We start from the raw sequence: 12,091 nt of genomic DNA, 5'->3' as shown, positions 1-12,091 counted from the left end.
GGGGGACTCTGTGCCTCGTCATTCAAGTTAACAGAAAGGGAAGCTTAGAGACTTGAGTGCGCCTGCACATGGGACCCCTGGAACCTCACAGGCATATCCCAATCCTGCCCACTCCAGATTCTCTTGGACTACAATGGCCATCATACCAGCCAGCGTGGCCATGGGGGTACAGTGTCTGCAGCCCCCACCCACCCACCTGGAGTGAGAGGAAGGACACCACCAGAGAAACAACCGGCTAGAGGAACCCAGACAGAGAAGCACTTCTGGAGACTGCTGGGTGCCCCCTTGAGGCTCCATTTTTTCCAGCTCCCTTTTGCAATCCAACAGCAAAAAGCTCCCTTGTCATTAAGACCATAATAAATACAGGGGAGGAAGAGGGAGGAGGAAAGACAAAGAATTAACAACAACAAAAAGAGAGCCAGAGGAGAGGAAATGGTCAAAGGACAGGAGGGGGTGGAGAGAAAAAAAAGAGTTTGTCCTCACCTAACTTTGCCCCCCATGTCTAGAAGGTGATGCAGAGAAGGCATCGGGACCTTACTCATGATAAAGAGTATGACCTGTGATAAAGAGCATGACCTTCGACATCTGATAGGTGGGCAGGGTGCTAGCAAAGGCACCTGAGGAAAAGACAGCAGGAAGAGCATGCAAAGAAAGTCTAGCGGGAGGAGCAGGAGGAGGAGTGGGGGGCACAGAGGCTGCCTGAGAGCCTGAGCCCAGGAAGTGGAGGACACATCCCTTTCAAGCAGGAGGCGAAGGCCGACATCTCCCCGAAACAGGGACTCCGTTTTCCCACCTCAAGAAGCCACCTTGATCCTACCACATTTGAGCCTCTCAGGCAGGAATGGGGACCCCCCCTTCCCATTCGGGGGGCCAAATCCAGGGATGCCCCTTTGCAATAGCATCTGTCTTCCCGCCCCCGCCCCCTGTTCTAAAGGTCTTAAATGCTTCCACCAGGACAGTTCTGAACAGAACCTGGACCCAAAGGAGTCCAGAGATGAGATTGCCAGACTCAGGATCTGTCAAAGAAAACCATTTCTCATTCTTCTGACAGGGAAAACCATTGAATGAGACCAGGGAATATGGTGTTGACTTTGTAGTTAGAAATACTCTGCTGAGATCCATTGTTCCACCTACTGCGGGGACTGAAAGAATCCTGTCCCTGCAGCTCCACTCATCAGCAGGACTCATTTGCAGCTCCACTCATCACCCTCATTAGTGCATATGCACCAACACTGTCATCCACATCAGAAGTCAAAGACAAATTCTATGACGATCTGGGAGCTGCTATCAAAAAAATCCCAGAGAGAGAGAGTCACTGTTTATTTTCAGAGACTTTAAGACTAGAGCTGGTGCTGATCACAATTCTTGGTCCACTTGTTTAGACTGTTTTGGCATAGGGAAGATGAACGAAAATAGCCAACTCTTGCCGGAGTTTTACTGTTATTATGGTCTTCGTGTCAGCAACACGTTCTTTAATATGAAGCTTCAACAGAGTTTCTTGGATCCAAGCATTGGCATCAGCTCGATTTGATCCTCACTACATGCTCTAGTCTTCCTAGTATTATGATCACATGCAGTTATCAGGGTGCTGATTGCGATACTGATCACTCCCTGGTGTGTAGCAGAGGAAAATTGAGAATAAAGAGATTGTATCACACGAAAAAGGAAGGAAGATCATGTATTGACATCAGCAAGACTTGCAATCAAAGAAAAGTGGAGGAATCTGCCCGAGCGCTTGAGGAAACTCTTCCAGGCCCAGCTGATGCAAATACAACTGAATGATGGGAACATTTCAAGAATGCTGTTTATGACACAGCCTTGTCCACATTTGGCAAGAAGACCAGAAAGATGACAGACTGGTTTGAAGCCTATTCAGAGGAGTTGATGCCAGCCATTGAGGAAAAGAGAAATTTAGCGGCTAAAAAATATTGTAAATAAATAAATAAATAAATAAATAAATAAATAAATAAATAAATAAATAAATAAATAAATAAATAAATAAATAAATAAATAAATAAATAAATAAATAAATAAATAAATAAATAAATAAATAAATAAAATCACAGGTTATTTCAAGATGTCTCCTTGCCCCCTGCCCCCTTCATCACCTCCCCTGAAAAGTGAGCTCCTTTTCCAATCATGCTCACAGCAAGATTCCATTTCTGCTTTGCCGCAACCAGGAAGAAGAGCAGCAACCAACCACCACCACAGCATTCCCACAGATGGATAGCCATGCAGAAACAGACCTTCCTGTTTTGTCAGAGGTATGAAGGAACAACGTTACTTTTGGGCCACAGTATCAGATGCTACAGCATTCCATGTCTAGCCATGCCGGCCACGTGACCACGGAAAGTGTCCACAGACAAACGCTGGCTCTTCAGCTTACAAATGGGGATGAGCACCAGCCCTTAGAGTCAGACACGACTGGATTTAATTGTCAAGGGTAATGTATTCTCGAAGGCTTTCACAGCCAGGATCCGATGGTTGTTGTACTTTTTTTGGGCTGTCTGGCCGTGTTCTTGAGGTTTGACCTCAAGAACATGGCCAGAGAGCCTGAAAAACCTACAACCACCATCTGTCAAGGGGGACCTTTACCTTTATCAGATACTACAGACCATGGGAAGCCTGCATTCACACACCTCTGACCAATCAGAATCAAGATTATGAATTACAGCAGTTCTGGCACAGCAAAATGAAGAAATATGGCTGGACAGTGATGGAAACATCTGTGGACTTTGAAAATTTTAGCCATTGACATACATGTCTTATATGTCCCTGTGGATTATGCCCAACCCTATTCTCAAAGTCACATGGCATTTAATTTCCCACCATTGTACATTTTAAGAAACTAATATGTCCTTTCATGACTGAAATCTAAATTTTAAATGAAATGAATGGTATGGCTGCTTGGTGGGGGAAGGAGCTCTCTTTGCAAAATTGGGGAAAAACAATGGTGGTAGTGGTGGGAAGACTTGCATAAAAGAAAGAAGAGGAAAGAAGGGGAAAACGGAAAATAACTCAAACTGAAAACATTCAGAATGACCTAGCTATGAATACATTTCATCACATGTTCATACAAGAGTCTGAAAGTCCAGAATAATTTAATGCATACGGTCTGAAAAAACTTCTGCACTTTGGTCATTTCACTTCCATAGCAGAAATAAAGTACACTTCTCCCTTCAACAACACTGGGTCTAAGGGCGCTGGGCCAATGTGTAGTTCAAAAGCTATATATAGTAACTGTTATTCCCCAAAACCCTAACTATAAAGCCTAAACAACTAATTCACACACACACACACCTCTCCTCCGACCTGAGTCAGCCTCCAGGTGTGCCCCAGCACCCTTCCCTGATGCCACATGGAGCAGCCATGACAAGAGAGGTGGCCAGCCGAGCCACCACTATCACACTGGGGGGGGGCAGTGCACTATCAGTAAAAGGGCCCTAGGCAAGCCCAAGACTAGAATGTAAAATTTCCCAAAATTATGAAGCCATATAAGACGGTTTGGGGGGGGAAACAGGAAAAAAAGTTCCCCAGTTTTTCTGTATTTTTCCCCAGGCCTTCCATCTCCACCCAAGACCCATCTTTCTCAGGCCGCTTTCTGGAGGTAAATAGCAGCACACTATTTATTGACTTTCTGTCTGTCTGTCTGCCAGCCAACCAACCAACCTACCTACCTACTGGAGGAAGAAAATGTGTATAATCAAAATCATGCTGTTCAGATCTATACAATTCAAGGGAGCAGTGTACAGCCAATTCAATTGGCTGCTATGTAGGTAGTACAATATATACTGGTTATTATAAAGGTCTACAAACAGAGTCTTGCGTTGTCTCTTGTAACATTAACCAGTCCTCTAGAACAGGGCTCCCCAACCCCCAGTCTGCAGCCCCGTGCTGGTCCATGGCCTTGGCAGGACTAGGCTGGAAAGACAGATCTCCCGCCCAACCCCACTCCCCTATGCATGCACAGCCTGCCCACCCGCACGCACGGCTGCCCGCCACAAGCACGGCCCACCCATCCACGCAAGCACGGACTGTCCCCCGTGAGCATACCCCACCTGTCCACAAGCACGGGGAGTGTACTGCCCCCCCAACGGACCCTGCCCCCCCTCAACCGGTCTGCGGTTCAGATAAGGTTGGGGACCACTGCTCTTGAACAAAGCAAGCCGAGGTATATAGTGGACTGTGGGGTTTTTCCCTTCACAACTTTTCAGTAGCCTCACGCTATAGAAGGAGGCATTTGCTTTAATAGCCAGGGGAGGTAAAACTGAGAATAGGACTCAACTCTTTTTTGTATACTTTTCAAGATCTTTTGACTGCAGAAAAGATTTGAGGGGGGCACATTAAATAAAAGTTTTGGTACAAAATATACTTCCATGATTTTTTCTTGGTGGGGGGATTATAAAACACTTTGCCCAATGGGGAAAAACCTCAATATTTTCAATTCTCATCTGCAAGATCAAGTGACAACTCCTCAAGCTGTCATGGACTCTACAAAGGAGTTCTCAGATGTTATTTTCTTCACACAATTCAAGATATATATACTTCAAAATAATTCTAGATATATTCTATATTACTACTTTTTCCCACCCTTAAAAAAACCCCAGAAATGCTACCACTTTATTTTCCCAGTTGTTGTTTTTATGTCCAGTAGTACTAAATTCAAAATTAAGTATTACTTGCCAAGGCCTGTCAAGTTTTCTAATATCAACATATAAAGGTGTCTATGAAGTTTAATTTAAAAAATGCCAACTTCTTTGAAATCACTGCCTGGGGAGGAATAGCCTTCTGTTTAAAATATCCAGTTTTGTTTCATATAAACATGTCTGTCAGCAGATATGTAAATAACTTAACAGCCATTGCTCAGAGAGAGGCCATGAAGGTTTTGCATCTTTTGTCTCAAAGACACCAAGAGAACTTATGTCCACAAACAAATCCTTACTGAATGGGCAAGTGTACAGGGCCAACCCCAGAGAGCAAGCAGATCCTCTTTGCTGATTTCAAACTCAACTAAAAATTTGACATTCTAAAACAAGGAAGGATCTAAAGGACCAGAACTGTTGCACTCTCTTTCGTCTCATGAGGAAGCCTTATACGGATTTAGCATTGGATTCTCAGAGCAAGGACAGCTATATTTGCTCATTTAACATCCAATTTGTACTTGTTTTAATAATGCACTAACTACAATAGATACTGAGTTTGACTATACATGCCTGATGCATTGAAATGCAGTTCTTTCAATGTTCTAAACCTCAAACAGAATTTGTGATTCTTTCTTTGTTCTAATTCCTCTCTTTCTATATATACATTCAGAAGGATTCAAATTGTGAAATGCACATAGTTAACAGTGCAGTCTTATACATACTTGCCTTAAAGCTGCTAATTTGGTCATATTTTGTTGACCATTGCTTTGCACAGGCACAAAATCTGGACCAATTAAGCTCAAAGCACTTGGATTTTAGCAACACCACATTCAAAATGATGAAATGACACAAAGGACTCAAAATTAAACAGGGATTGAATAAAGACTTTATTTAACAAAGTTATAGAATCCAACAGTTAGCATCATGGTTTACTTGAGCATAGATCAAAAGTTCTCCTGTGATTATATTATCAGCAGCACAGATTAGACATAACATAAATCTGAACCTAATTAAGAGTTATGCCATTGAAAATGGCAGCAGTAGCTAACTAGGGGACTAGAGGTTTAAACAATATGACTCCTACACATTGCATTCCAGCACTTTATTTGTATTTCACAGCTAGCAGTCTCATGTATCCTTCTTGCACACTAAATGAATATAAAAATACAGTGACTTGAGAAACGTGAAGGGTTAAGTATCCCAGTAAGCTAGAATTCTGAAAGAACAAAAAGGGTAAACACCGAGCTTTTTCCCAATATAGTTCCCAACCTGAGGCAGAAACCCCAAGTCCCAAGCTTAAAACAATAGGCTATATCTGAATTTCTGAAAACAAAGGGTTTAAATTAGGTAGGGAAAAGACTGAGTCTTCACATCCAAAGATTCTAGAGTTACAACAAAGTCAAGAAGGAAAGAAAAGAACAAGAGACATACCTGCTTTGGAATGGGCTGCAATGGGCTAAAAAGAGTCACAAGGAGGGTCTGGTAAGCCACTTGGTGCACTTGGTGTCTCCTCCTTCCCATGCCCCTGCTCTGCTTCACACTTTTTAAAAAGCCAAGACACACAAACATACAAACACACACAGACACAGGAAGGTTTGGTTTTCCAAAGGCCATGCGAGAAAAACACTTCCATGGAGCTGAGGAAGTGTTTAATATGACTATATCATGAAGCGGTGCTCTTATTAAGCTACTTCACAATATTGCCAAATGGAAAGAGGAAGACTTTTTTGGTCCATTCCAAGCAGCCACATGTACTGGAGGCAAACTAAAGTAGAGTGATCCTACCCACATCCAAAATAGTAGAAGCCCCTTGAAAGGGGACAGAAAGGTACAGGTAGGAACACTCACGAGGGGGGGGGGGCGTAGTTCACGCTAGCAAAGATGTCATCTGCTCACTCTCTTTTAGAGTGTGTCAGAGTGACCCTGCAGCAGTCCAAACAGTAGGCTAAACACCTGTCTGATCTGGTCCCTGAATGGTGGGGGTCATAACAGTAACAAATCAAACTGCAATCATAATGTATTTAGGAAACCCTCCTTGCATATTTTCTCTTGGAGTCCTTTAACACCTCCATAGGTTTTCTAATAGTACTCTGAAACCAAACTGATTTCAATCACAATTAAAATCGGAAAAAATGGATTAAAAAGGATTTAAATTTAAAAAAATCAATTTTTAAAATTTAAATGATGGTTTAAATCCATTTGGCTTTTAAAAAATCATTTACAGTATTTTTAATCACCCTGCCTGAAACTGTTAGAAAGCTCTTTCTTATCAGGGCAATTCACCTTCTTGACACTTTCTCCCTGTATATCACACTAAATTCAAGGTTGCTGAGACCCAATTCCAGCTATTGTTTGCATTGTTATGATCTCTCAATCAGCAGGCATCAAGCAAAGAAATTCTCTGACTCCTTATCATCGCAGGTGCTGGCCATGAACTGCTCATTAGAGTCTCAGCATGCACTGAAGCTGGTCTCTTCTTTCTAATCAACAGCTGTGAAGTTCCTACCCTCTGAACCTCTGCTGTTCTTTCTGCATCTCTACACAATGCAAAACAAGCACACTGTTCTATTCTAATACCTCAGCTTCTCAGAGCCTTTATTTTAGAGATGTCATACTAGCTTAGATTGAAAACATTATAAATTACAAGTCAAGGGCCTTTATTTGCTTATGAGACTGGAGCTAAGAATACAATTCTACAGTATTTCTAAATATTCTTCCAGGGTATTTGTTTGGTCTTTGACAAACCTATTTAACCCTTTCAGTAGCAGATAAATAGGTGGAAACTCCACTTACTTGGATTTATTTCAAAGTAGATATTGACAGATTTGCATTGTAAGTTCTGACCAAGAGTTGAAAAGTTCATCTGTAAATCTTCTAAGTATAGCAAAATGTCTCAGAAAATCTACAATTCCATCTGTATCTTGAAAAATACAGTACAGTACATGTCAGCATTACTACAGTACTACAATGCAGCCTATAGACTGTATCAATCTGACTGCCAGCCTGCTGCATCTGTAACACTAGCACACTCATTAGTGGAAAAATGTTCAGATTTATAGTATCCTCCTCTCATCAAAAGCACTTTATTAATAAATGGACAATATTACAGATTAGAGCAATATTTTCACTTCTCCATAATGAACTCTATTGAAGTGTATACCCAAAGGCACAACAACTGTCATTATGTACTAATTGTTCAGTTTTGGGCTTGCATGTTCTCCCCTACCCCACCCCACCCTGGTGTTCTTCCTTTCATGGGGACTCAATGATCCTGAAACCATTTGCGTCTTTTTCGATCAACGCCATGTTTTCTGGAAAAGATAAATTACTTCAATAATGATCTGTTTAAACAAGCCAACTTCAAGTTATGGGCGTCAAGGCTCGTTTATTTCAGCAAAATAACCAACAGACACAAAAGTTTATGATCACCTTCTAAATGCAACAGAGAAGGGTAAAGAGCATAAGAGTGAAACTCACATAGACTCACTCCATTACAATAAACTATAATTTCCTGCAGCCAAAAATCTGTCTTTCATTTCACTAGAGCAAATCCCTTCTATCTTCCTTTAGATTAACATCCAAGCTGAAGTCAGAAGACTAAAGGGATATCTTCTCTTACATGGGGAAAATTAATACATTAATATCATTTCTAAAAATAGGAGAAGTGTGGGAACAATTTCATGTCAGTTGGAAGCCAGTTACAAATGCCAAACAATGGCACATTTCAGAAGCAAGAAAGATATGCTTTGTTGGCCACAATACAGATTTAAGATGTAAAACATATGCACCCCAAAGAGGCATATGAAAGTTCCCATATTACATGTGCTCCCACTCACTGCTGGTCACTGGAACTGACATTCTAACCCTTCGAAGTAACTAACTTGGGGGAAACACAGGAGTTTAGAATATGTAACACACTTTATATTCTTACTAGAATTATGCTTATGTTGGCCATCAGCCCAGATTTAGCAGCAAAATCATTTACATATTCACTCACATAACTTCAGTAGTCACAACTGAATTCTCCAATAATTCCTCTCATACAAAGACAAATATAATTCTACTCAAATCTATGAGATGAACTTGCAGGCTGTATTCGTAATCAAATGTGAAGTCTTCTTTGTATCACAGACATTAAACAAACTTTTTTAAAAGGTTCTATAAGAGCAAACAGAAGTGACCATTCATGCAGAAGTATTGATGTGGTACTGGCCTCATCACACATGGCAATTATAGTAATTGCATAAGGACAACAACTACAGATTCCATAAGTGAATTTGACATGAGTGAATTTGACACAGTCCTCACAAAAACTGCCCTGTGCCACACTTAATTACAGTACATCACACACTTTGTCTAATCACAGATCAACTAGACATCTTGGTCTTTATATTACAATTAGGAAGACCCATTGTTATTAGAACAGGACCTCAGCTCTCTTTGAAAGCAGATTACTTTCAATGTGAAGGGCAACTGGAATGTAGGCACATGCATACTTTAAAAAGGAGGAATTATTAAAAATATTGGTGCCTTGAGGAATCTTAACCAATGATTTTTCATACTAACAAAGGTAAGAATTTCTGTGCCCTATGGTCTGTATCCTCTTAAGTGTTACTGGCACAGAGCTAAAGTCACAAAAGGGGTTGAAGCCATATGGCACAATAAAGCCCAAGAGGGTAGTAGCTTCCCTCATATTTTCTCATTGTCCCTGCTGGCTGTTTCTGGCTAAGAACTGCAGTACCCTAAACACGTATGATTGGAAGTTGCTAGGAGCAGCACAATGGAGGGCAAGTCTTCCATTATAAAAAATTGCTACTGTCAGTAAAGTCATCCAGCCACTGTGGCCCCAACAGCTTCTCAACAATGAAAGGGAATCTATAGGAACCTTGGGGCCTTCAGAAGGGAAATCAGAAATGGTTGTTGTGGGTTTTTTGGGCTCTTTGGCCATGTTTTGAAGTTTTTCGGGCCAAAGAGCCCGAAAAACCCACAACAACCATTAGGTCCCAGCCATGAAAGCCTTCGCGAATACATTGAAATCAGAAATGCTTTATTTCTGAAAAATCATGATGTGATTACACCATGATATTCTGAAAAATCATGGCCTAACATACATAATAGGATTTCAGGCAATGATTATGGGAATAGTGTTTACTTGGAACTGTTCTTCTGATTGATCCATAAAACTTCCATGGTGCAGAGATTTGCTCTTTTCTTCATACCTTGTGTTTTCCTTGATTAAAGCAAAAAAAAAATTAATCTTGAATATGTTTGCTTGAATCATTTCAGCATGTTCTTCAAATTAGCAAAAACAATCTATGCAAGAATATTTACCTCAAAGCATAAGTAGAGGATAAACATCTTTTATACTTCAGATCAATTAAACCCACATGCACACAAAAATAAGTTCTGCCAGTGACTATAAATAAAGCAGCCATACATCAAAAATGGGAAGGAAAAAAAAAAGGCATTCAGCTGGTGAAAAAGGAGCTATTGGCCACTGGTTAAGAATTTAATTGGTAGAAATTAGAAAGGCAAAATTTGTCTTTAAAATATGATACACTTTGTGTATCAAAAAAGCTCCCAAACATCTCTACAACTGAACTTGCATCCAACTCCATACTGTACCACTCCCAAGTTATGCACATATGTGTCGCTTTGTCTGTAAGCAGACAAGGGGAGGGGGCAGAGAGAAACCCAGAGGAATGTGAGGTTTTATTTTTTCTGTTTTGAGGGTTTTCTTTTTTTGTGGGGGGGAAGGCTGCAAGATAATTGTGCAATATTTCATCAGAAAACATACTGGTTACTTCATCATTATGTCTGAAGAAGTGGACTGCAAACCACGAAACCTCATACTGAAATAAATGTGTTAGTCTTAAAAGTGCTGCAATGTTTGTTTTTTTGTTCTTGCACAACAGTTGCGTGACTGCTGAGTATTGTGTATCTGTACAAGGGCTAGAAATAACAACAAATTATACTACTTCCCTCAGTTACCTCTTGGTTTTAATAGAGAACAGCCGGAAAATGCCAATTCTTAATAGTATCAATAAAGCCACGGAAAAGTTATACCTGGAAGTGGCTCCGCTCGCCTGACAATGTAATACTGTAATAAGCTGTCAGCTAATGTCAAGTCAACAGAAGGATGTAGCAAAATAACCCCACTGCACAACAAGAAAACAATTTTGAAGTGACAAGCCAAAATGTACCACTCACCAAACATGTGGGTTTATACATCAAGGAAATATAAGCATTTCCTTATGAGAAGTTTATTTGTGCTTCATGCATTTCTCCATAAAGAACTGTAACACAATAATTGTACCATATTTGTAATGCATGTAAAGAAATAGAAAAAGGAGGGGAAAAGGAGGTAAAGAAACGGCTTTCTTCTGATTTCAAGACTGTTCTTCCACAGATATGTCCTGTATTTCCTAAAAGATAGAGCCATTGGGGAAAAGTTATCTGGATCCTTCTGTCTGGCCTATTCCTTGTCTTTGACTCTCTTTTTTTTACCAATAAAGGATGAAGAAAAAGAATGAAGTTGGTATTTTTTTAATACCTGCTGCCTCACCCAGTAGAACAACTGCAGAGTTGGAAGAGATGCCAGGAGTCATCTATTTCAACGCTTTGTCAATACAGAAACCCCCACGTCTAAACCATCACTGACCGATGGCCCCACAAGCTCTGTTTAAAAACCTCCAACAAAGGACAGACTGGCACCTTCTAAGGTAACCCATTCCAACGGTGAACAGTCCCTACCACCAAGATGTTCTTCATTTTTCCCCCCTTCTAATATGAATATACTGGTACAGATTCTGCCTCTAGAGCTGAAGGGAAAAAAAAACTCCAACCCGACAATCTTCAACTGTTTCATGACAGTCATTGCCTCATAATTCTTCTCTTTCCCAGATAAACAGTACCTAGTTCCCTTGTGATATGTATCAATTGGTATTTTTCTGGGAAGCTCTGTTGTAAAGCCAGAAGCAAAAGCAGCTCTGCCCGAAACAACGGTGGGAACGTAAACAGAGAATCACATACTCCTCTTGAGAAGTTTCATAAAAGGAAAAAGCTGAAGATATTCCTCAACAATAATGGGGTACATTGGAATTAGGGAAAGCATACAGCAGCTGTGACCTTCCCTTAAATCCAATCTAACCTATTCACAACCAGCACTCAGCAAATGAAGCCTACATATCACTTGCCAAATAATGAACCAAGCATTCATCTGAGGATACCTGCCTATGTAAAATATGGGGAAAGGTTTCCTGCCCCCAGCTCCTACATTTCTTCATCAGGCCATGTATAGATGTTTAGGGTTCATCTCTTAGAAGCTCTACCTATCCTGGCAAAAGGAAAGAGTTGTGGAAGCGATAGTTGAAAACAGCTGGAGAATCAAATGTTCTTTCCATCCACAATGCAGTCTTTATGAAAAAAAAAAAACACACACACACAGA

At 40.7% G+C, this 12,091-nt stretch overlaps 1 protein-coding gene across 11 annotated transcripts in view; it reads right to left on the bottom strand.

Moving 5' to 3' along the window:
* The window catches only part of QTGAL (queuosine-tRNA galactosyltransferase), a 268,261-nt gene that overhangs the window by 125,719 nt on the left and 130,451 nt on the right, over positions 1–12,091 (bottom strand). For 3 of the 11 annotated variants that reach the window (XM_020785917.3, XM_078385928.1, XM_078385929.1), the window contains one exon: positions 9,796–9,873. The exons of 6 other annotated variants lie outside the window; for them this stretch is intronic. In XM_020785917.3, the coding sequence (XP_020641576.3) occupies positions 9,796–9,873 (78 nt within the window). Of the gene's footprint in view, positions 1–6,074; positions 7,946–9,795; positions 9,874–12,091 lie in introns of those variants that run through there. 2 more of the 11 variants (XM_078385937.1, XM_078385938.1) reach the window with 2 other exon arrangements.

Source organism: Pogona vitticeps, chromosome 2, assembly GCF_051106095.1.
Source record: "Pogona vitticeps strain Pit_001003342236 chromosome 2, PviZW2.1, whole genome shotgun sequence".
NCBI lineage: Eukaryota > Metazoa > Chordata > Lepidosauria > Squamata > Agamidae > Pogona > Pogona vitticeps.
This window is presented reverse-complemented; position numbering and strand designations above follow the sequence as displayed.